The sequence below is a fragment of the Cheilinus undulatus genome, linkage group 20 (genome assembly GCF_018320785.1).
Source record: "Cheilinus undulatus linkage group 20, ASM1832078v1, whole genome shotgun sequence".
In the NCBI taxonomy this organism is placed as follows: domain Eukaryota; kingdom Metazoa; phylum Chordata; class Actinopteri; order Labriformes; family Labridae; genus Cheilinus; species Cheilinus undulatus.
In genome coordinates, this window is record NC_054884.1 from 4517836 (window position 1) to 4544358 (window position 26523).

A 26523-nucleotide genomic window follows, 5' to 3' on the forward strand; every position below is an offset into this window, starting at 1 on the left:
CCTCATTTTTTATGTATGGCACCCTCAAGCGAATACTACTCATTGATAAATGTGTTTTCCTCCCATTACAGGCAGATCAGTGTCATATCAGCAGATGGAGAGAACCCAAGAAGTCGCTCAGTGAGAAAGCAGCCGTGCAGTCAGAGGAAACAAAGTGAGCTTCAAGAGAAGAAGAAACCACACGATGCGGAGAAACTCATCCAGGCCGAAAAAACAGAAACAGGCAGGGTAAGTCCATCAAATCCTCATTTACATCCTTGTGTTTGAATTTAAGGTTTTTAGACATATAAATAGACCTTTATTTTTACACACATACAGTCCAATGAAATTGGATGGCTGCCAGTGCAAATAAAGAGTTGCTGAGGGTTGATTAAATGTCTTAAAAAGTCTCAAGTTTATCTGTAAGAGGGCTTAAATTGTAGAAGACACATTACCTAAGATGTGTCTTTATCCAATGTTCATCTTCTATTATTTTTTTCTATTCAAATCCTTCTCTTTTGTAACATGTTTATCCACGCTACAGTTATAACCCTGACCCCTCAGTGTGAGTGTGGTCAGAGAAAAGCCTTCAGAGTAAGAGCTGTTAATAAAACGTTCGAAGAAAAGGAAGACACACAGGAGTGATTTTTTTCGTGCAAATCATATACACAAAATATTTGTTTTTCAAACCTCTGGGGAGCAGTGCAAGCTTCAACACCAGCAATGTTGCGGCGGATAATTTTTCGAACCGTGTTTGATTTTGTCAAAGTTTTGCTCTCAAGAAGCACAAAACATGCACATAACTGTTAGAGGTTTCATCGATGTCTCTCGATATATCAATTGGTTGATTAATGATCCAGTCAGATCGATAGAAAGCCAAAACATCGATGCTTTAAACTAATAACCTTGCAAAGCAGGTGGATACGCCTGTTTCTGTGTTTCTCACTGGCGAATCCATCTTGCAAAGCTCCTGTCTGAACTGTTTGGGCCCGGTTAGAAAGTGACAGGACCAATCAGCGACGAGGGGCAGTACTTTCAGGCAAGCATCAACAAGAGGCCAGTGCAGTTATGGTGGAAGAGATTAGCGTGGATGCTGCTAAAGTGCCAGTTTTATCAGAACTTGACGACATTTCTTTGTTTAAAGAAGAACAAGAAACAGCAGTGAGTTGTTTTCTTTTCAAAAACAAAAAAGTCATGTACCAACGTGTCTACATTCGCCATGGTTCACGTTATGCAGTTCTCTGTAGAGTTTATTCCTCGGTTGCGGCTATGTCACGTGTTTTGTTGCTCTGATTAACCCCTAAAGATGTGACAGACAGAACGTTCATCCAGTAACCCTCAGTTTTTTTCAAAGGCTTTCCCAAACACTGTCTATCAGTGGTTTTCCAGATGTATGTGTAAAACAAATCCAGCTGACGTGTCAAATTATTAAACTACGCTTTCATTTTGAAATTCCCCCCGCATGCCTGTTGACAGTTTCCACCCCAGGCAGCATCCTCAACAAGCCAGCTGCAAGCTAGCTAACTAGCAGCAGTGGCTTACAGTTTGGTGTCTCCTTTCTCGGCTGTTTGGACAAATTCAGACAGACACTACTGCAGGACAGGTCTCTCCCTTTAGTTTGTCGACTACGTCTCCATCTTTTTCTGTCTACAAGTGGTAGCTTGAGTGGTACCTCAGCCATAATGACAAAGGCTTTTCAACAATTTTATCCCCCAAAAATGGAACAAAATAAATGTTTAATTGTTGTTTGAATTAGAAATAAATGGTGATGACATGAAGTACATTATACAAACATTGCAGCACTGGTAATAATTATTCTTTAGTCACTGAGACTTTGTGAGCTAACCCTGTCTGATCTCATTGTTTCCCAGGTAAAAGCCAAGGTGTACCTGGAGTATGCTAAAGCAGTGGGACCTCTGCTGTCGGTGTTCATCTGTTTCCTGTACTGCTGTCAGAGCGCAGCAGCCATCGGAGCAAACGTCTGGCTTAGCGAGTGGACCAATGACGCCTCGACAAATCAGACACAGGAGAATGTTCAAATGAGGGTGGGGGTGTACGCAGCACTGGGCATTGCACAAGGTGAGGAACTCTGCACACGAAAAGACATGAATAAAGCATTTATATTCACATGAAACACCAGCCATACTGATTATTTTAAGTAAACAATTCATCTGAAACAGCGAGGATCAATCTGGGTTTAATGTGTTGCCACATCATGGTGCTAGAATTGGTATTGATCAGGTATTTTAGCTCCATGGTGCCAAATGCAGATTCCACCCACACAGTTGTGAGCTGCAATCTGTTGATGAAATGTCAGGGTTTTGTTGCTTTGCAGCAAGTTTTCTTTGTGTATAAATAACTCAGTGAAGAAATGCCAGGCTTTCAGAGCAAATGCATTCAGGTGCACATTACCTGGATGTGTAACGAATAGGGTCTCTGTTGGTCTAATACTCTAAGGTTGTGGATTTGGTGCACATGTATTAACTGCTGTTTTCACCTTGGTGTTATCTCTAACCTTAACATCTCTACCTTCAGGAATGATGCTGTCGATGTCAACCAATTATTCCATTGCTTCTTCATTCCACGTTTAAACCTTCCTCTCCAATATTTTCTTTCCTCCATTCCACCTCCTCTGGTTTTTCTTAGGTATCCTGGTCATGATCTCTTCCTTCACACTTGCCATGGGGAACATCGGCGCAGCCAGGAAGCTGCATTATAACCTCCTCGACAACAAATTTCACACACCACAGTCTTTCTTTGATACCACGCCTATAGGACGCATCATCAACCGCTTCTCCAAGGACATCTACATCATAGACGAGGCTCTTCCAGCCACCGTGCTCATGTTACTGGGCACCGTCTTCGTTTCTCTCTCCACCATGATAGTTATCATTTACAGCACACCCATCTTTGCTGTTGTCATAGCACCCCTGGCTTTCATATACTTCTTTGTCCAGGTACTCAGGAGAATGTTGCTCTTGTGCTCTGTTCCTGTTTCTCTTTCCAAGTTTTTGACTCTTCCTCTTTCTCTTCCTGGTTTGGCATGTCGCATGCATGTTGGCACAGCAGCTTTTTTTTTTTAACCTGCCCTTTTGTTCCTCTGTAGCCTGATATGTTGTCCGCGATGAGCCTCTGCAGTCATGATTATCTTCTCTTCAATCATGAATTCACTTTTGCTCTCTCCGCAGCACTTCCTGTCCTACCCGCAGCCTGCTTCCACACCCTTCCCCACCCACATACACAAACACACATTAAGGCATGCAAATGGGTAACAGCCTGTCCCAACATGTGTACAATATGTATGTTTGATGCTCAAAGTAATTCTCCTCAGTCTTAAGTGAGCTCTACTCTCCCTCTAGTGGAGGAAAGTTGTCAAAACAACGGAATATCCTCTCTTTACTGGTTCTTTATCATGGGCCGGTGCACTGAGCTGCACTCTGTTATTTAAGTGAACACTATATAGTAGTTAGAACACAAAATTTTTATTTGAAACCTATGAAATAGAGGGTAGCTTTTTAAAAATAAAGAGGACATTATAAAGGTAGTTTGCAGGTTAAGTTAAAGAAAGGTTGTGGGTTCTACGTTTACTTCAGTCTATGAAAAGAACCTTCCTGTTTCTGGAATAAGCCTTAAAGGGATATTTCAGTATTTTTGAAGTAAGTTGGTAGAAGGTATTTGGAAATTGTAGTGGCATTATCCTCCAAAGATTTCAGAGGACATGCTTGGGGAAGCTAAGCTATACAGCTGAGATAGGTACAGCTTCTCTGTTTATTTTAGCAAGTTTAAGGTATAAATAGGTTATTAGACAGTGTTGGATCAATTGTATGCTATACCAATATTTTTGAGGCCTTTTATTTTTCACCTGGAATGCCTCTGTGTTTGGCACTCACGAGCTTCTCACTATCTGAGACCAAGACTTGCCCAAGACCAAGACAAGACCATAAAATCCATTTTAAAAAGCCATGACAAGGTTGAACAGTTAAAGAGCATTCGCTCTTTAGTTCTAGTTTTCTTTCTAATAAATTTGACAGATTAAAAACAAGGTGGCTGCAACTCTTTTAAAAGCACAACATGCAAAAACCTCACATCTTAACAAATTTGTTCAGCCAACTTCTTGTAAAAAATAAATCCTTGTATGCCTTTAAAAGCCACTGACAAGTCCGGAATTATTTTAAATATCTGAAAATGAGATGTTTATCTAGATTTGTCAGGTGAATCAGGCCTAAAGTAAGTGTTCAGAGGTATTTCTGACTAAAAATAAGCTGGACTGATGTCTGAGTTTTTGCAGGTGTAGCTATTTGTTGTTTTAGCAAGTGCTTTTCTTTATTATCACTTTAATGAAATCGAAGAATAGCAGATCAGTGCTGGTCTTGCCTGCTCTTGATGGAAAATGCTGAGTCCGGCCAGTCCGAGACCGAGACAAGACCAAGACATTCAAAATATCTCAAGACCAAGACTGTTCTCGAGTACTACAACAGTAGCTACAGCTACCAGCTACATGCTCTTCCATCTCAGCGAATCTGCTTAGCTGTTTGGGTCTGCAGACTTTGTCAGAGGAGACAATGAGTTATTATCCAAAACTACTTATTTCAGCTCAGTTTCCCCCTTTAAGAGCTGACTCATTGTTTTCAGGAAGTAAACATGTCATGCCAACTGTACCTTGTCTAGTTATTAGCCATTAGAAGAACAAAGCAACAGGCATAAACTTATCTGTTTGGCAAATTTCTGTTCAGCTCTTCTGGTCAGAGTCAGTTTTTCTAATTTCTCTTTGTAAAATTGAAGAAGGTCGATAAAACACCAGCGTTCTGTGAGATGGGGAACTCTGGATGGGGAGTGATGCAGGCTGCACATGTCTGTGAGCCAATATCCTTGATCAGAAATGTCCTGAAGAAGTGTTGTGACTAAGTCCCACACATCAGAGCAGTGTTCCTCCATTTTTAAGGGCATGGGCTCACAGTCATAGTTGTTCCTCTGTGTGCTCCAGCTCATAAATGTATACACAGTAAACGAAACGTTATCACCACTGGAGTTAAAACCACTCATTTTAGTTTTGCTTTACCTCAGTTTGATGTTATGACACAGCCTGCAGACCCAGACAGCTGTCCAGGTAATCTAAGGTGGAAGAGCTGGTAAAGCTTGCTTTGCAAAATAATTCAAATGCTACAAAAATGTCATTATACCGTACAGTTGAGCCAGCAAGTTTTTGGCCCATTATTGCTTTTAACTCACTAAGTTATGCAGAGGAACTGTACCATCTGCTATGCTGTTTAGCCTAGCTTCTCCAAATGCATCCTGTTTTAAAGGGGCAACACTCAATAAAATTACGAGAGGATAACGCCACTACTATTTCCTAATTCTTTACACAACCTAACTTCAAAAATACCAAAATATCCCTTTAATACGGGAACAACTGACCATATCTTTTGCTCATAAAATATGTGAGGACTAGAAAAATTAAATTTAACCAAGAAATAAGTTTGAAATTTAAAATGTAGGATCTCATAACTAATAAGCAGAACAGACTAGTGCTGCACGATTTGGTTATAATGTGTGATTGCAATTATTCTGGACATTATTGCAGCTATGATATAATACATTAATGGTATCATGAGTCCACTTGCTTGGTTATCAAGCAAAATATACAGAGAAATTATAGTTTTAAATGTTTTTTGTCCATTCAAAACATATAATATGAAATAGCAAAAAAAGATGGAAGTTTTTGCAGTATTTCTTTTCAGATAACGTAATATTTTCTAGAATGATTTGAAAAAAATTCTACTTTCCTGAATATTTTGTCGGTTTATTCACCGCAAGTGTAACTCTGATGTCCAAGAGGTGCAGTTGTAAAAAGGTTCCCTGTGCTGTGCTTCGGCACATCTGACCCCTTAATGTTTTTTTTGGTCATGACACACTTGTAAATGGTGGGCTTTGGCATGGTAGGGTTGCTCGTGCATGGGCACAAAACAAGGGTACACAGCATCGATATGACCGATAACGATGTGATCGTTCCTCTTGATAGCCTTTTTAAACAACGCTGGCAAAGTGTTGGTCCAGTATAGAGCCTGAGTGTTGATTTGAAATTTGGGCAGATGTTTAGCAGGATAAAACCTAAAAATCTTGCTCTCTTTACGTATGTAAATATTTTGATGTCGTATGAACAGGAGCTAACCATGCTCAGTGCAGACAGGGGAGGGGGACAACCATGCTTTGGCATGGAATTTGGTAACGGGCTAGCTTTAGTGCTTACCTTAGAAATAAGAATCCACTGATAGAAACCAACCAATCTGTATCAGCCATGATGTGACAAATCCACATTAAAAACAGTTGTTCAAATGTAGTCATGACAGTACATTCATGCAGGACTGGGCCTTATGTTGTCTTAAATAATAGCTACTGTTATTACTGTACACATTTAGACCTCAGAAACTAAGAGGACTGGTGTAGCTTAAAAGGTGGATTGGTGGGCCACTACCTAGGAGGACTGCATTAAATTAGTCTTACTTCTAAAGCAGTTGAGTTTTTCATAATGTACTTTTGACAACCTCGGTGATAAGACACCAAGTGACAAGAGGACAGTTTTTTATGTTTGTTTATTTTTAATGACTGCAAACTTTATGTACTGCTTAATTTGACTTCCACGTCTACTCTTAGGAAACTCTGCCATGGTGGCTCTCATTGAACCAGTTTAAACTGTCCTGCACACCTCACTTCCATTATAGATGCTCTGCAGTCTTTATGTTTGCCACATAACCAGCATCAGTAATGCTGCCAAAAATGAGATGCATGGTCACAACATACAGTAGAAGTCAATGAGAATGCATTTGAATCTGGACCCCTACAAGTATGCTTTCTCTTAATTTCATTGATAATTGACAGTTTATCCCTTGTCAACTTTTTGTTAGCCAGTTATTGGAACAAACATCTGGCTATAGCAGACTTCCTTCTTCATACACAAAAATAAGTCCTTTTATTCCCTGAATATTTTCTATATGTCTCCTTATGCTTGAAGCACATTGAGCTCTTATTCAAACGAAATGATGCATGTAGCTGACATGTTTTTCCTAACTTTAATTTCCATGTGGCAGCCTGTGTTTGGGTCATTATGCTGCATGTCCGGGGAGGAAAGCCCATACGGTGTTGTGTCCCGACTAGGGATGGGTGGTAATACTGCATCCCAGGGTATCGAAATAGCCACGGTATTGCTTTAATTACAGGAGATGGTGCGGTGTGATGAGCACATATTTATAATTGAGTTCTTTAAGAATATTTCAATCAGAAGAGACTTAAAATAAGTTTAAATAATCTATTCTACACATTTTTATGAAAGAGAAATGAGCAATGGCTTCATTAATTAGACTCCATCGGGATGACCCCATGTACTTGAAGGGAGAGTGGAAATAGAGAACGCTGATCCTTTGTCCCAATGTAACTCAGATTTCCTTGGAAGTGTGAACACAATGCTTCAACTATAAATCACTTCCAGCACTCCTGTAAACATCGCCTTATAAACTACTTTTTAAAGGAGTTAATGAAGCACCTGTAGAGGTGTGCTGTACTTGCTGACAACCTGCAAGCTGCAAGCCTGACATACCCAGCCACTTGTTTGCATGCAAAGTCTGCTAGAGTTATTTTAAAGCCTCAGATTTTATCTGTACTGGATGCCACAGTGTTTGACCTCCGTGAAGGTAAAGTTCAGAAGCAGGCATGTCTGTTCTGACAAAGAGCAGCAGCCATGTTTCATATTAGATATCAAGGATGACTCCGACCGTCGCAGACTTGGATTTTCTTTGACATAGAACAGGACTCCACTTTCATTAGATGCTCTCACCAGCATCTTGCCTAGGCATTGTCTAAATACATTCCCTCTAACCTCATTCTTTACAGGATGAGATTAGAAAATCACAGGTTGTCCTAGTGAATCAGTGTTGTTTTACTCTATTCTCCTTAGGCTGGACAACTCACACTTTTATAAAGTACATGCTTACAAAACAGGAATGCATACACATACACACTTTACCTGAAACACTCCAACAGACACCGCTCGATCAGTCAATCTGGACTGGAGGGTTTGGCATCTGTCTTTGAGCCTTCTTCAGTTTAGACTATGTAGGTTGAGAGGGCTCACTGGGAGGCCCAAGGCCACTCCTTAGATCTTGAGGACTGAAGTGTTTACATTCAAGACGTTGCGGATTGCAAGTACCTCTTCTAATCATGGTGTGTGGAGAATTCTGGACTGATCTTCCATCATTGGTGCAGGGAGATTGGTGGCACCATGTCCTGCTGTTTCAGGCCAAACTCTGGTACTTTCAGTAACTTTATAAAGATGGCACGGCTGCTTCACCTTTAAATGATCTTGTAGCATCTCTATCTCTCAACTATGCTGAAGTGATTTTTAGTTATTTTATGTCTTTTATTAGGTGGCAGAATTGGGCTTTAGTATTAAGGTCACGAGTAGCAGCGATATGCTGTTCAGACAGTGTAGCTGTGCGTCATATTAACCCTTTCATCGCTGGTTTTTGCTGACCAGTAGTCAGCTGACTGTTTCCTAGTTTACTGCTGTTATGAATCACTCTCTTGGTTTACTACCAAAGGCCACCAAGGTGGATTAAAACTGACTTATGTAAACATATCTAGTCCATCATGCTGAAGATTAAAACCTCTTTCTCTAGGGAAGATTCTGAGAGGCTGCCACATGGTTTTTAAGCTCAGATGCACATGTGGTGAACATGTCACCTACACAAGCAGCTTCTTTTTTAAATAAATAACACAGCATAAGGAGACATATCCATTCAAAGCAGTCATGTAATTTGTTATGACTATAAACCTGAGCAGTAGGAACCACAATACAAAAACAAAAACACTTTAACCACCTTGTATTCAAGCTCAACAGAAGATGATGACTTTGTGAACTCTGTGTTTGCAGCAGAAGCTGCTGTTTCATCAGACATTAGGAATGGCTCCTTCCCACTTTAATGCAGGTGTTGTTGTGTTGTCACACTTGACCCCTCCCTCTCCCCTCCATCCATCTTCTCACAGGTGTGCTGTTGTTGGTTAACTGCCTGTTGTGCCGGGGCTACAGTATGCTGCTGGCAGCCAAGCTCATGCACCTCAACATGCTTCAGGGGGTCCTGCGAGCTCCGCAGGCCTTCTTCGAGAGCACCCCCACTGGGCGGTTACTAAACCGCTTCAGCAAAGACGTGGATGCTATAGACTCCCACATCCCAGACAATATTGACATATGGATGCGCACTTTCTGGTACACACTGAATGTGCTGCTCATATGCTCTGCCCTCACCCCAATGTTCCTCATAGTCATAGCCCCATTAATGGTGTTCTATTGGTGGGTTCAGGTAAATAGGAAACAAGTCTGCTAACTCATTAATATGACATGCATGTCTGCGAGTGTTGAGTGTGTGTGCTGGTAGACTGTTGCATGCGGTTGGAGTGTTGATCACTGCTGCTCTAGTGCTGTAGCTGCAGTGTAGTTTGGTCTCTGCTAGTCAGTAGTCGTAGCTGTCTGAGGCCTCAGTGGCTCCGTATGTAGTTAAAGAGAATGGAAGCTCTCGACAGCAGCACCATTGTCCATTAAGAATATAATCAAAGATACAAATCAATAGAATTTCAATCCAGATTTAATTTTGGAAATTTAAGCTATTCAGTGATTCATTAATGACATTGATCTTGAGAGGCAGAGCTGCTCACAGGCAGAATTAATCTTAACAACTGGACCGTCTGTGTATTTAAAAAAGCTTCCTAAAGTATATATGATCTCTTTATTGCATTAAGCATTTTTTAATAGCAGCTTCAAATCAATTCAGATTTGAAGGTTCAGAAAGAGAGAGAGAGGTCTGGCTGCTTATCTCTGACCTTCTGACTGTTCATGTGAGACATCGTATACCCCAGAAAAGATATGCCGTAATTTGACGCTACAACGTATTTCCAGTTCTATATTATTATTGTTTTTAATTCAGGTTTATTCATAAGCAAAGTCCAGCTGTTGCATTCATGAAATATCAAAGTTGCAAACATTACAGACTAAGAAACATTTCATGAATAAAATAAAATTTGTGCGCTTAGCTTGAGCTACGTTAACTATGTAGCTCAGTTATCTATAGCTAAGCTGTTTGAGCAACATGATCTTAAGCAAACAGATCTAAAGCTGGCATAGCTACATCGAGAACATATCTGCCTAGCTCACACAGCTAATTTGTGAGCTTAGCTTTAACTACGTTAGCTATGTAGCTATGTAGTTCTGTAATCTTTGGCCAAGATAGCTTCAGCAACCTGATCTTAAGCAACAGAAATAAAGCTAACATAGCTACATAGAGAATGTATCTGCATAGCTTACAAAGCTGCTTTTTGAGCTTACCATTCGCTACATTAGCTATATAGCTTTGCTATCTACAGCTAAGGTTAGCTTTAGCAATATGAGCTTTCACAAATGTGACTAAAGTGAATAGCTACATACAGAAGGCATTTGCGTATCTTACATAGCTGCCTTTAGCTACGTTAGCTATGTAGCTTGGTTATCTAAAGCTAAGGTAACCTTCACAACATGAGCTTTAGTAAATGTAGCTCAAGATAACTGAGTTACATTGATACATTAGCTATGTAGTTCACCCTGACATAGCTTACACAGCTAATAGAGCAACGCGAGCTACACTTGTTGCGTTAAAATGTCTTCACATATGACGAACATATCTTTAAGGTAGCACAACATATAAAGTTGACGCTCTTATCCAGCTGTTTCGATATCAGCAGACAATGATGTCAAACAGATGCATTGATGCATCTCTAACAGATATACCAGCTATAGTAAAAACATAAAACTACAACGAATAAAACAACGTTTCTGTAATAATAGAAATATTCAACAAGCAGTTTCGATAAGGAATCATATTGATCAGGAGTATCAATATTTATATTAATATGTATTAGAATTAACATTCGCCATCACGTGTTAAGATAGAAGAACATTTGACTGAGAATTTAAAGGGATTATTTCTGCTGCAGGAGCAGCTCTGCCTGGAAGCACTTATGAATGAAGTTGTGTGTAGTGTTAGTTACTGCACTCCTGATATTTCTTTAACCATGAATGATTTTAATCTCAAATAATCAACTAAAGATTTTTCCAAATGAAAAATTGTTGTTTGATTCTGACTAGCTCTTGGACCAATGGGTTGTGGGTCTCTTATGCATTCTTCTTGCAGTACATTGAGGTGAAGAGCTTCTGAGTGTCTGTAGGTGGTCATATGAAAGCTTCTCTGTGTATTTAAATGGCTATTTTAGATCAATAATGCACTTTCAGGTGATTAAAACCCTCTACATAACCTCAAGATGGTGCAGTTTAGCATAAAACAGCTGTATTATCAGGTCAAAGCTGCACTCCACTAACTTTGATCATTCTGTGAGCAAGCAAAAAAGTGTAATGACAGAGCACTGGCAGCCTAGTGGTTCTGTCTATGTGCTCTATGTAAAGAGGTCTGGATTCATATTCGCCCAGTGGCTCCTTTCCAGCACATCATTCTCCACCTTCTCTTCTCCATAGTTTCTGACTCTGTCATCAAAGCCCCCCAAACTCTTAGAAAAATCCCTCAATAATGCCATCATAGCCGACACAAATTCAGCTCCTCTTTTTTGTCTTAAAAGAAACACGTGGTACATCTTTATCTGTGCTGCCTGGGGTTTGAGCCGTTGTGTTTTTAGTCAGTAGACTCATCCTGAACCCCTGGATGAGCCTTTTCATCCCAAAGGATGGATGTTCAACATCAGCCATTTGACTAACATTATAAGTGTTTAGTCATGACTAGTTATTTAAGCATATAACCCCTATTTCAGTGACTTTATCAACACAGGAAATAAGACAATATAAAAACAACAAAAAAGCAAACAAAATAAAAGATGATTAAAGCTTAAAAAACACAGTAATTATAAAATAAAAGATCATCTGTTTTGTTAGGTTTCAGCCTGATGCTACAGATGAAAAAAAAATTATTCTCATTAATCTCAACACCTCATAATGACAAAGTAAAAACAGAACTTTAGAATTTTTGCAAATTTACTGCCCATGATGGGGTAGTGAGTGTAGATAAAAAAGAGAAAATGTATGTTGTTGGCATTAAAATAGTAAAAAAAAAAACAAAAAAAACAAAACAAAACATGACCCATAACAGCCTCTCTAAATGAAAGTCTTCAGGATGTCAAGCTCAGTATTAGCTGAAGACCCAGCTAGCTTTACTAAGCTTTCTGTCGAATCCTTTTGTGATGATGAAGACCTCATGAATAATAACTGAACCGATCTCTTTCTTGAATTATTTGCAAAGTACACTTGCAAATGTCAATCAGCTAGATTAATAAACAATAAACTGAAATCTTAAATCACTGAGGTAAAATCAGTCTTTAAGGTCAGTGTTGGTATTGGGGCATTGATCATGTGTGTGCTCATCCTCAATAACAAAGCCTGATTTATACTTCTGTGTCCACTCTACAACATAGCACACACCATAGTTTTGAGTAGTCCTGAACCAGTGCAGAAGCCTCTTCACATAGCCTGATGAGCTTCTGCTCAAAAATGCAACTTCAGCACTATTTGCACTGGGTTAGTGTTACCAGTGGACCTCTGGTAATCTGTGCATTACCCCCTGCAGTCATGGCTGCAGCAATGAAGCTGTATGGTGAATTTTATTTCTGAAGTTCATATAAAAATCTAATGTCCTGCCCATAGAATTCTGCAAGAGTTTCCAAACACGACGTGTGCTTTAATGTTTTATTCTATATATTTTTACTTTTTTTAAACACTATTTAGATGTTTAAAGCTGTTCATGACTGATAAACTTGTGTGAAATCTCCCTGAACTCTTCAATTACCCATCAAGCTTGCATCTGCAGTTGACCAGACGGAGAGGAAGAAGAAGCAGAAGAGAGTATATCACAGGCTTTCTCTCTCTCTCCATTATGCTTTATTCAGGCAGCGTGATGTGATTACGGAACAGCCTGCCATTGGTTGACAGACCCTCACAAAGGAAAAACAAAATGACAGTTAACATTCAAGCTAGTAGTAATAAATGATCCAAAATGGATTGAAAATAGACAGAAAGTTCAATATCTACTTTACACGTGCAGATTTAATCTTTAAAGTCCTGAAAAGTGACCTGAGCTCCGGGCTTGCACAGGCAATCAAAGGCATGGATCAATGAGACGGCACAGTGGCTAGCTGAAAGAGGAAAAACAACTAAGACGTCACGATTCAGGGTTCAAAAGTTATTTAATTACCAATAAACGATGTCACTTACTGTCGTGTACGACAGCACTGGTCTGAAAGGTTTTTCAACAAACATACAGAGAATAATTATCATGCAGCATCCAAACTTTGCTGCTGCAGTGGGTCCTTTGGTTCTTCTTTGCTGCTCTAAAAACAGTAGATTGTGCATGCAGGGTTTTCCAGCAGTGAAGGAGAATTGATTTCCAGTTTATAACGCTTACATATAGCATGGCAAAACGAAGCAAAGTTCAAAGCTAAACCAAATGGTATTAAATTGGTGCATAAACTTGTGAACTCGCCAATACCAGTACCTGCATTTTAAGCAGTATCTGGTGTATTTCCAATACTGGTATGTGAATCGGAATCAGGGCTGGGAAATTAATCGCAAATTGGATTAAATTGCAATATGGCCTACTGCAATTTTCAAATCGCATAAGTTGTAATATTTCTTTAACTTGAAATATGTCAAAATGCCAGTTTAATAAATCAATTTTTTGCAGCGGCAGAGATTTTATGCACATTATGTGCACATTCAAATGTCAGTTTTTTTTATAATGGTTTACAAAAATCCTTCTTTTTGTTTTTAGTGTTTTTTACATCACATATGCAATACAAGCAAAAATAGTTTGCTCATTCTGTCTAAAACTGAAGCTGCACCACAAAAGTCATAACCCAGCTACGATCAGCTGGTAGCCAGTCTCACCTCCCCCACCCCAGCCACCTCCTTTATTGCCAAAAGTTTTTTGCATCCCCATACTCAGATTCATTCTACTATGAATTTATTGCTTAAGAAATAATTTCATTATTTTCAAAACACATGGTCTTATTTATGGAATTATTTATTGCTTGAATTTGTTGATTTACCTAAAAATAATCACATATTAAATCGCAATATTTGGGGAAAAAAAACGAATTCGATTATTTTTGCTAATCGTTCAGCCCTAATCGGAACAACTCTATTAGTGAGCTATATATATCAAATCAGAGATATGCCAATTCGCACTGGATTAGTATTACCTGGTGATCTCTGTGTGTGGAGGATTATGGTTGATAATTCGACCTGGAATTTTTACTCTGCAAATTACAGACATGGTCGATTTGCATGGGATTAAAAATGCAGACATACTGTGCAGTTATTGTAAAATACCAGAGGTCTCTAGGCAATACTAATCCCATGCAAATAGGGGTTATGACTGCAAGCCCTGTGATTGGTCCACTGTTAAGCTTTATTCACCAGTCTCTTAGTAATGTCTACAAACATTTTGTTTTTCCTTAATCATAAGATGAAAAGATCGAGACCACAAGCTGATTCGTCAAATCTACCAAGTGCATTTCCTTATCTGTGTCTCTGTGGTTTTCAGTTACTGTAGCCATGATTTCATGTACACAAACAAGCAGAGTGAAACCTCAGTTTAAACTTGCTTGGAAATTGCATTTTGGTTGAGCATTGCAGACATATCATCAAATATGTAGTGCTCATGGCTGCTTGCAGTGTAGATTTGATGCAGAAGTGTAAACCCAGGCTTAACACTAATGAAACCCCTTAATGACTAACTAACCTCACTGATTCCAATCTCAGTCTATTCTGTTTTTGTTATGGCATCCCCTTTGCATGGCCTGTCTTTGCTTTATCATCTGTCCATAATCTTTCCGTTTCTAACATTAAAATTGTTCAAACAATGCCAAAACACTCACTTTATCAGTATGATGGCAATAGTTATGAAGCTAGCCTTAAAAGTGTTAGACTGTATATTTAATTTATGATGTGATTAAAACAAAACACCTGCAGTTTAACTCCACTGGTGCATCTGGCCTTCATTAAAAAAGGACATTTATTATGTAGCAAGGGATTTCTGCTCCTCTGTCTGTACTGGTACCTTCATTAATAGGGTTACATGCAGCCCAAAGTGTTGGAGGTAGCTGCAGGAGAGCTCATTTACATGCAGACTTTGAACTAACCTCCTGTGAGGAGCTTATGTAAGATTAGCTGGCATCCTATCAAACGTTCAAAATGGACTACCACATGAGCTCTGCAGGTGTTTTGTTTACACAGGCTTTCTCTGCGTGCAAGTGTGTGAGTGTGTGTGGTCGTGTGTGTGCATCATTATTGTTTTGAAATATTTTTTTTGCATCTGTGACAACTTGTTCAGTTGTAATGTTGTGTTTGTTTCTTCTCCTCCCCCCCGACCCCCTGTAGAGATTTTATGTTGCCACGTCTCGGCAGCTAAAGCGTCTGGAGTCAGTCAGCCGCTCTCCCATATACTCCCATTTCTCTGAGACCGTCACTGGCTCTAGTGTAATCCGAGCCTATGGTAGAACCTCTGCCTTTGTTCTGATGAGTGATATGAAAGTGGATGAGAACCAAAAGAGTTACTACCCTGGTATAGTGTCCAACAGGTAAGTCTCCTGTTTCAGCTCAGCAGAACAGCAGCTGTGATGAAATGTTATTAAAAGTCATCTTTTATCTGTGCACGGGTGTGATGGATAAGGCCTCTACATAGATAAAGCCTGACAGCAGGAAATGAGCTTGTTGACTTTCATGTTGCAGTTCAGTTTGGGAGATTTATTCTTTATCATGGTATCATGCTCGTTCTTCGCTTAAAGGGATATTACGGTATTTTTGAAGTTGGGTTGTATAAGGCAGGGTTCTCAAGCCTGTGACCCCCAAAATAAAGGTGCCAGAGACCGGGGACTCCCAGTGTACCTGCTGCACCTGAAAGTGGTTAAACACAGCCATGAACAATCAAGAATAGTCATGTGCAGACAAGGCTGCCGATAAGGGGATTATCACAAACTGGGGGCCCACAGGGGTCAGAAAAATCAGGGTCCACTGTAAAGTTAGCTAGATATCCATATCCATATTTTATATTTAACCTGAATAATAACCACTCTTAATGTAGAAACAGATATATATTTTTAAGTCATTTGTGCCGTGGTATATAGTCATCTTAAAATGTAAATCCCTTTTCTTCAAACAGAATTAAAACAGTAAAAATAATGTCCAAAATAGGTGATGGGAAAGGTTGTGAAATGAGCTTTTAGAAGTAGCTGAAATGGGTTAGAAGAGGCATAAATCTGAAAACAGTGGCAAAAAGAGCAAAAGAATGGCAAAAAATGGGTTGAAGTGGCCAAAACAGGTCCAAAAAGTGGTAAATGGGGATTAAAAAGTGGCAGGAACAGGGTTAGAGTTGCCAAAATTGGTGAAATGGGATTTCAAAGTGGGAAAATGTGCTTTAAACTGGTAAAAAATTGGTTAACAGGGGAAGACATATCGGCAGAAATGTGTTGAACTGGGGAAAATGGCTATATCAAACAGTGAAATATGGTTAAAATGGGCAAAAATGGGCGTAAAATGCAATAAAAAGGGGTTGACAGTAGTGGTGATCGGTCAACAGAGGCAACAATATACAGAAAGTGGCAAGAATTGGTTTAGAAGTGGCAAAACAGGCAGTAAAAATTGGTGTAAAGGGTTTAAAATTGATAAAAATGGGTTAAGAGTGGCAAAAATGTGTTAAAATTGCCAAAAAAATGTTGGCAAAAGGGCATAAAAGTGGGTTAGAATTTGGCTAAAATGTAGTAAAGTGGCAAAAATGGGTCCAAATTGTGCAAAATTGATGACAAGTGGCAAATAATAGTAACAAAATTTGATGAGATAGAATCATTTCAAAAGTATTCTCCATTTTTTAATGCATCTGGTGACCCCCTCTTAATGTTTCATAACCCCCAATGGGGTCCCGACCCCCAGGTTGAGAACCTCTGGTTTAAGGTAGAGCCCATTTCAGAGAGTTTTGCCCCTTCAAACGGGAAGCTCGCACATCTGGACACTGCAGCTTTACTCCGTTGTTCTTTGCAAAACTGCCTAAGTTCTGTCAGGTTGTATGGGGATCAGGCTTTATCAGCCCTATCCAGGTCCAGCCACAAACTCTCTATTGGATTGAGGTCTGGGTTTTGACTCGGCCACTACTGAACATTCACCTTGTCTTTAAACCATTTCTGAGTAGCTTTTCCTGTTTGCTTCTGCTCTTAACAAATAAAAACCATCAGCCCAAACTTCTCTAAACTGTCAGTTTAGGGCGTAGCTGTAACATGACTTAGCTGTAGTGACTATTCATTCAACATTCCTGAAATTGTGGGACATTATTCTAGTTTATGCTACAGTTCTTTATTTGAGACTTTGCAGCACATATTTATCAGATCCATAGAAATGCTCATCTGTCCACATGAAGTCTGACGTCCTCTAACTGGAACACTGTCTCATGCAGGTGGCTTGGTGTGCGCATTGAGTTCATTGGAAACTGTATCGTGTTGTTTGCTGCTGTGTTCGCTGTGACTGGAAAGGCGAGTCTGGACCCCGGACTTGTGGGTCTGTCAGTGTCCTACGCTCTACAGGTACACAAATCACCACTGGTGTATAATCTGTATAAAGCACTTTTCTATTTGTGCAACAAAGACATCAAGCAACAGCTGAAGTTTGTTAGATCCACTGATGGTAAGCGTGATGGTAGTTGGTAAGTATTTCCCAAGTGCTGTTAAACAGAGTGGAGAGTTTTTAACAGCTTTTCCAAACATCCTAGTTTTATTTTGGATGCTTACATTATTTTACTTTGCACACAGAAACAAAATTATTTCACTTAAACCAAAAACTACCAGGGTCAAAATTATTAGCCCCCTTTAGAACTTGCCTTTTAGTCGAGCCATAGCAAAAACCACTGTTGGTCAATGATGGGCCTTAACTTTGCAATGCTCAAAGCTTGTAAAATCAAGATAAACCCAACAGTTATTTCCCAGTTTACACAGTATAAAAGCTTCAGGAAGGGTTTGAGCTGCCACTTGAGAAGGCACCATGCCACAATCAAAAGAAGTCAGGAAAAATAATTGTTGATGCTCACAAAGCAGGACAAGGATGTTCAGAGTTAACACAGCTTTTCCAACAGTCCAGAACTGGAGAGAGAAGGATCATCAAGAAATTCAATGAGAGCCACACAGTCCAGAACAAGCCTAGGAGAGGAAAGAGAAAGATTTCAACAACTGGAAAGAAAACTAGTGAGAGATGTGTCTAAAGACTCCAGAACAAGTGACAAGACTCTAGAGAAGCCAAGTCAGGAACTGTAGTCTTAAAGAAGGCCATCACTAGAGCCCCGCACGGGAATGGACCAAGAAAAACTCCACTTCTGCAGAAGAGACCCCTTCAAGCCAGACTGAAGTCTGCTGAGGACAACCTGGAGAAGGATTATGAATACTGGAAGCGTGTCTTTTGGTCAGATGAAACTAAACTAGAGCTCGTTGGCCACAGAGACGTTGTTTGGAGAAAGAAGGGAGAGGCCTATCACCCAAAGAACACCGTCCCCACATGGTGGTGTGAGGATTGTGCTGTGGGGATGCCTCAGTCCATCTGTAACTGGAAACCTTGTCCATGTGGAAGGAACCATGAAAGAAGGAGATGTGAGGATTACAAAGAACACCTTAAGCTGTCAACAAAAAGACTGGGTCTGTCCCTAAGTAACTGCAAAGACTTCAATATCATTGATCCTCAGTTTAGTCAAAAGCTAGGGGTAATCATGAGACCCAGTGACTTTTTGACCACCAAAATCTGATCAGTTCATGCTTGAGTCAGAGTCAGCATTCCTGCAAAATTGGAAGAAAATCCCTTGAAGCATTTTTGATACTGTCTTCACTTGGGCTGAATGATTTGGTAAAATAATGTTGATATGATACGCAAATATTTCTTAAGCTCTTGATCTTAGGTTTTTTTCAAATTGGACAGGAATTGTTGTATTGAAGGGAGTCATAATTTTTGTCATTCATGTATTTAGTAAGTAAAACACAAAAAATGTTGAATTTCTATTGACTATTCTAGAAAAAATTGCCACTTGGATGATTGCATGAGTAATTTATGACATCTCTGCAGCAAAGAAAAGTTTTAAAATTGGCATTTTTATACAAATTTCAGGTTAAAGAAATATTTCACCTTCTGCTATTATGAAATTGCACCAGGCAATAATGCAATGAATTGCCCAGCCCTAGTCTTCACAAGCATTGGTTGCACATGCCCTTGACCTTTGACCTCTGAAATGTAACTACTGATTCTTTGAGTTGGAATGAACAGTGGTGCAAAGTTTGAAGAAAATCCATCAAAGGGTTCTTCGGATATCACGCTTACAAGAATAGTTTAAAACAGATGAAAAACCTGAAAACAGCCGAGGCATAAAAACACGGTTAAAGAAAATAAAAGCAGCAAGTTCCTTAAGGCTTAAATGCACAATATCTAAATTTTGTCCGAATAAAACTGATTCAATAGTTCAGCTCTTCTATCTCTGCAGGTCACCATGTCTCTGAACTGGATGGTCCGGATGTGCTCTGACCTGGAGAACAACATCGTCGCCGTGGAGAGAGTGAAGGAGTACTCTGAGACCAAGACCGAGGTACTTTATGTGTGTTTGGACATTCGGGATGTGACCACTTCTGACCATCTTAGAGAAACTGGGTCAAGCCGTGCATGTGTTTGTATTCAAAAGTTTAAGAGTGTTGGCTTTGTGCTGTCAATTAAAACAGGAATTTACCCACATTCTTAAAATCTCTCCTGTGGCCAAGGCCTGTTCTCAACAGCAGACCTATAAACCATAACCAGTTCCAGAAATGTTGGATCACCTGGTGCCAGTGCAGGCCTCTCTCTGTTACATAAGACAAACAGGGTGTTTGTACTGTACACTGTGTACTTTCCCAGCAGCTGTCAGGCCATGTGTCTCTGCAAAGCTGACATAGATGTCGGTGAAAGTGTTTGTGTCTGACAGGTAAAATAAATGTTTGTGTGAGTTCGCTCATGTAAACTCCACCTAAAGTACCAGGACCTTTCAGTTAGGGGGCTTATTCTAAAGTAAGTGAATGGTTCCTATGGCTCATTGCTGTCTGTGCTTCAGTTGTGGCCCAGAAAGTTTGTGCAAACCAGGCCAGTTAATAATGGAGTAGTGATAAAAGTAACAGCACCTCACTGCTAGCACAGAAGAAGAAGAAGACAAAGGCCGTATGACTGTATAAAACCATATAATGTGAAGGGATGAGTATCAAGGTCTGATGTGGGTACCAGACGTGATACCTACACCTGCGCCTTCTGAAGACGTGGCGCTTTATGATGATAGCTCAAGCCATGGGACGGCAAATCTGTTAGCTTTCCACAAAGCTAACTTTCAAAGCTAACTTTAGTGTCATAATGTTCTTCATACTTTGACATTATCTTTACCTCCAAATTAGCCGCTTTCAAGCCTCCGTATGCTTGGAGGCGATGCTTAGGGTGTGGGAAACATCATTTGAGTAAACTCTTTTAATTATGGGGCAGATGGCCTAGCAGTCTAAGGCGCTACCCATGTATGCAGATGGCCCGGGTTTGGCCTGGCCTGTGGTCCTTTGCCACATGTCTCTCCTCACTCTTATCCTATTTCTGACTCTATCCACTGTCCTCCTCTGTCCAATAAAGGCATTAAAAAGCCCAAAAATATATCTTAAAAGAAAAAAATTATGTGACATTTACAGCATCTTAAATGGTCATGACCCCCTGTTTGCTCTTGCTGTATATCAGAAGGATGATCTACGATTTATGTGAGAGAACAAATAAGAATTTACTTATGAAAAGCAATAAATTTAACTTTAAAAATGAAATGTTTTAGCTTTTGCTATCTATATATTTTTAATTACAAATATCTTTCTACTTTTATACAACTAAAATGTGAGTTTTACCTACAAAAGAAGCGTCTTAATAAAGAAAAAATCCCATTTTAAATTTAAAAAGTAATAAGAAGTTGACATAAAATCTGCCTCTTTAAGTAAAAAACAAAGAAAATCTATCTTATCATGAATGATAAAAACATTTATTGACTGATAAACAAATAAGGGTTGCTAGAAGTTCCTCAGGAGGTTTTCCCAGTCAGAACTGTTGCCTCTATGTCCACAGGCCCCCTGGGAGGTAGAGGACAAGAAGCCCCCTCCTGATTGGCCCCAGTTGGGGAACGTGGAGTTCAGTGACTACAGCGTTCGGTACAGAGAAGGACTGGACCTCGTCCTAAAGAAGCTCACACTGAGCGTCAAAGGAGGAGAGAAGGTGGGAAGTTTGTGTTAAATCAATACGATTTAAACGGATCAACAGGACGGCTCCTCTGATCACAGCTCTGTATCTCCACAGATCGGTATCGTAGGCCGTACAGGGGCAGGAAAGTCCTCCATGACTCTCTGCCTCTTCAGATTGCTCGAAGCAGCTGCTGGAGAGATCACCATCGACGAGGTGAAGATAGCTGAGATTGGCCTTCACGACCTGAGGTCCAAACTCACCATCATTCCACAGGTACGCAGCACATTCATCCTCAGACCAGGGACAGGAAACTCCTTGTTGAGCAGTGCAGGAATGTAACGGTGTAATTATGACAGTATAAATCTTTTTAAGCACCATCCTCTGTCATCTGAATGATCATTAATAATCAAGGATAGGTGAAGGCAGTGACTCTGCTCTCTGTCTGTAGTTTCTTACTGTTTCATTTGGGACATTTATGGGCCGTCCCTCTTATTGCAGAGGTATAAAGCTCACAATCAACGGTTTGCATGTGATAAGGAAAATGTCTAAGGACCAAACGAAATAGCCAGTCTCATTCTCTGTTTGCAATAGACATTAATCTTAATATGAGCAGCTAAATGGACTTATTTTGCTAATCAATTGATTCTGACAGTTACCATTGTAGTGTTTGAAGTAGAGGGAGGGGAAGTGACACACAGGAGGGCACAATCAAACAAAATCCAGCACCTTCCTGTCATTTGTGCTGATTTTTCAAAGTTGTCAAAGTTTTTTAGAGCAGTGGTTCTCAACTGCCCCAACCTCAGGACCCACTAGTCTGTGTTACAACAGATCACAACCCAAGTTTCCAAAATAAATTTCAGCAACGAATGTTTAGTTAATTCAACATGTTGCAGTTTGGACCAAAAGACCACATATAAAAAAAGAAAAGGGGCAAAACTGACAAATATATACCCTCTCTCTTCATAGTTATGTGTAGATTTTTGCCAATTTTCCAGAGAACTTGTGAAATTACTTCATTATCATGGGAAAAAGCAGCAATTTATTGCAAGAAGAGGGGATATAACAGTTGAAATATTGATCAAACATTTAAATTTACCCAATTTTACAGTAAAACAGGGTAAAATAAAAGGTATCGGTGCATGTCCAATAAGGGCTTCAGGACTTTTGCCACCTTTTTTTTCAGACACTTAGTCGCGACCCACTGCTTTAGAGTGTATCCGCTGTATAATAGACATCAGAAAACAACATCTGACTTTTCTATGTCACCTTCTGAAAAGACAGACACTCACCCTCCCTACTTGATCACTCACTGCTGCATGCATCCTCTCTGCCTGTAGCAGCTCTTAGTTGATGCTTATAAAAGATATTCACCCAATTGAATGTTTCACCCTTCTATTGATTTTATAAATCAATCATGGTCAATTTAATTTGTCAGGTTGCGTCTCCCGACTTAAATTTTTTAATAACATTTTCTCTGAGTTGCTTGGAGTGTTTTTTTGTTTTCATGGTGCAATGGTAGCCATGAATACTGATTTACCAGAGACAGAACCTTCCAGACACAGGTGTCTTTACACTACAATAAAAATATGCCAAATTCTATTGACTTTAATTGATTTTTAAAATCACTTAAAGGGTAAAACATCTAAGGAGGTGCATACTTTTATAGGCATTGCAGACGTTTTGGCCTCTTGTTGATTTGTTTGTTGATGAATTTTTTTAGAACAATTTGATAAAATAAGAATAAACAGAAGGCAGTATAATTATCTTTCCTAGTTGCTTCAGGGTAAAATCATATCAACTTTTGTTAGGATTTTGTGGGCATAAAATCAGAAGTGTTTTTGGTGGTTTTTATCTTTAGACCTCCTCAAAGTGTTTTTTTTTCTGTCCACAGGAGCCTGTCCTTTTCTCAGGCAGCTTAAGGATGAACCTGGACCCCTTTGAGAAATACAATGATGAAGAGGTGTGGAAAGCTCTGGAACTTTCTCACCTACACAAGTTTGTGAGCAACCAGCCGGCCAAACTGGAGCTGGAGTGTTCAGAGGGGGGAGAGAACCTCAGGTGTGCAGACTTTAAATGAAGTCTTGGTCTTTGTTTTAGAAGTAGTGCTAGCCAAAGGAAAGTCCCTCTGTGCTGCTCTGTTTGATGCCATGTTTTATTCTTTAGTGTGGGCCAGAGGCAGCTGGTGTGTTTGGCTCGAGCTCTCCTGAGGAAGACGAGAATCCTCATCCTGGATGAAGCCACAGCTGCTATCGATCTGGAGACAGACGATCTCATCCAGTCCACTATTCGGACCCAGTTTGAGGACTGCACTGTCTTCACCATCGCTCACAGACTCAACACAATAATGGATTACACAAGGTACAGTATTAATCTTCCACTTGAAAGTCTATGTTCTTTCACACATTACCTGAATAGTACTCAATCAGCCTTGGATATGCTGAATGTTACTTCAAATTTTGTTAAATGAGGGAGCATGATCTGTTACTGGAAGCTGCTGGTGCTGCATCTCATTCATGTTTTTGTGCTGCTTGCTTGAGGTGGACTACATTTACTTTTGGCCACTGGCTACATGCTCCTAAGCTCTCTCCACAGTGCTCCATATTCCATCATCCCACCAAAATGCAGTTTTGAATTATGAGTTTATTTATTAAGGAAAAAAAGTCATCCAAACCTACCTGGCCCTGTGTGGAAAAAAAGTCATTGTCCCCTCCTTCTTAAACCATAAATGAACTGTGATCAACCAAGTTTTTTGGAAAGCTGAGTTTAAATCCTTGAGCTACACCCAGACCTGATTACTGCCAGACCTGTTGAATCCTGATTCCCTTAAATAGAACCAGCCGGAAAAAGTGAAGTAGACTAAAGGATCTCAGAAAGCAGCACATCATGGTGCTGTCTAAAGAAATGCAAGAAGAGAAACAAAGTCAATGACCTCTATCAGTCTGGAAAAAGTTTCAAAGACATTTCTAAGGCTTTCAGACTCCAGCAAACCACGCTGAGAGCCATTATCCACAAACGGAGAAAACTTGGCACAGTAGTGACCCTTACCAGGAGTGGGCGGCCTACAAAAATGACTCAAAGAGTGCACTGATGCCTCATCCAGGAGCTCAGAAAAGAACCCAGAATGATATCTTAAGACCTGCAGGCCTCACTTGACTCAGTTAAGGTCAGAGTTCATGATTCAACAATAAGAAAGACACTGGGCAAAAATGGCCTCCACTGGAGAGTTCCAAGACCAAAACTACTGCTGACAAAAAAACCCACAAAGGCTCGTCTCACATTTTGGGGAAATATTCTGTGGACTGACCAGACAAAAATTTTGGAAGGTGTGCGTCCCGTTCCATCTGGAGTAAAACTAACACAGCATTTCATCAAGAGAGCATCAGACCAACAAGCAAACATGGTGGTGGCAGTGTGACCGTCTGGGGCTGATTTGCCACTTCAGGACCTGGACCACTTGCTGTGATTGATGGAACCATGAATTCTGGTCTCTACCAGAAAATCCTGAAGGAGAATGTCCAGCCATCAGTTCACGACCTTAAGCTCCCTTGGGTTATGGAGCAGGACAACGATCCCAAACACACCAGCAAGTCCGCCTCTGAATGGCCTTAAAAAACAAATGCAGGTTTTGGAGTGGCTTAGTCAAAGTCTGAACCTAAATCTGGTTGAGATGCTGTGGCATGACCTTAAACAGGCCGCTCATGCTGGAAACCCTCCAGTGTGGCTGAATTAAAACAATTCTGCAATGTAAACATCACATCATATCATTTTTTATGACCATTCGCAGTAAAACACTTTTGAAAAACACCCTATATTTTGTAAATAACATTTCCTCTCCTCTCTCTCCTTGCAGAGTGCTGGTGTTGGACAAGGGACAGATAGCAGAGTTTGACACTCCAGCAAACCTCATAGCAAAGAGAGGAATCTTCTACGGCATGGCTAAAGATGCAGGACTGACACAGTAGAGCCGCCTTCTGTCTCCACGTTAAAACCAGCCTTTAAGATCAGCTCATTCGGTCTGACTTCATGTCAGAGCTGGCGGTGGAACTTTGGTTTTTGAGGGCACTTGCTGCTGGTTTTGAAATCGCCTGGACTCCTTTGCAGACTTGGATCAATTAGAAGTTGCAGCCATGTGTAGTGTTTGAGTGAACCACAGCAGGACATTTACTGTACATAATGTCTGTGATTGAGTCTCTGGCACTGATTGTAATGTCCAGTGTGGCATCAGCATCCCTTCAGCATCTAAATAGAAATGTTAAAACAAGCCATAAGTGCAAGTACTAGTTGATCCATGTCTGTGTTTAGTGCCTTCTGCCAGTGGGATGAAGAAAGCCAGTGAATGTATCATTTTATAATCGGCTGTCTGCTGCAAAACAACAAAATCAAGAAAAGGAGGAACTTTTTTATTTTATTTTTTCTACAAAGAAAAATGCAGTGCCACTGTACTTTCCTCTTTAAAAAGCATCCTTTGTGATAAACCCACTTATTTTTGTACTGTACCGTTATTTAAGCTACTTTTTAAAGAATTGTTTCATCTAGGGAAGTTTGCTCAGTTAAATATGTGATTCTTTTGTGAACCAAATCTATAAAAACTTGAATTCTGTACCACCAAAATATGAACTATGATAATGCCTTTATTAAAAAAAAGGAAAAACAATGGATGTGTTCTGTGTTTAAATTTGTATTGTAAGGAGTGATACATAGCCTATAAAAAAATTCTCTGCCTTTTTTAAAATTTATAAATCAATCATGGCCAAAATAACTTGTTTTTTTTTTACCAAAAATATTAGAAAATTTTACAAAAATCTACTTCTACAAGCTTTCCAGAGCCGGCTGCCAAGAGGCAACCCCACAGCGTGATGCTGCCACCACCGTGCTTCAAAGAGGGGATGGTGTGCTTGTGGTGATGTCAATGTTTGGCGTCTTGTGTGATGGTCAAAAAGCTCCATTTTGGTCTCATCAGACCAAAGAACATTCTTCCGCTTTCATCATGGAGTCTCCCACATGCCTTTTGGTGAACTCTAGTCCAGACTGAATCTGCGTTTTCCAGGGATTTTCTTTTACCCTTTTGTTTATTTTATAAATTAATCATGATCAACATAATTTAGCTTTTTTGACAGAAAAATGCATCAAAAAACCCTCTTTAATGACAAAATAAAAATAGATTTCCACAAAGAAATGTCAATTAAATAAAAATACGTTATGAAAACTAAGTGACTGCAGAAATA

The 26523-nt window shown here is 39.8% G+C and overlaps 1 protein-coding gene across 3 annotated transcripts in view; it reads left to right on the plus strand.

Annotated features, from left to right (window-relative positions):
- The window catches only part of abcc3 (ATP-binding cassette, sub-family C (CFTR/MRP), member 3), a 104684-nt gene extending 78735 nt beyond the window's left edge, over positions 1-25949 (plus strand). For 2 of the 3 annotated variants that reach the window (XM_041815527.1, XM_041815530.1), the window contains 11 exons: positions 72-228; positions 1851-2058; positions 9016-9329; positions 15437-15636; positions 17502-17628; positions 19560-19661; positions 21185-21331; positions 21413-21571; positions 23190-23356; positions 23462-23656; positions 25149-25949. In XM_041815527.1, the coding sequence (XP_041671461.1) occupies positions 72-228; positions 1851-2058; positions 9016-9329; positions 15437-15636; positions 17502-17628; positions 19560-19661; positions 21185-21331; positions 21413-21571; positions 23190-23356; positions 23462-23656; positions 25149-25260 (1888 nt within the window). In that variant the 3' untranslated portion in view covers positions 25261-25949. Of the gene's footprint in view, positions 1-71; positions 229-1850; positions 2059-2625; positions 2937-9015; positions 9330-15436; positions 15637-17501; positions 17629-19559; positions 19662-21184; positions 21332-21412; positions 21572-23189; positions 23357-23461; positions 23657-25148 lie in introns of all 3 variants that reach the window. The other variant, XM_041815528.1, reaches the window with a different exon arrangement.
- Positions 25950-26523: the final 574 nt, after the last annotated feature.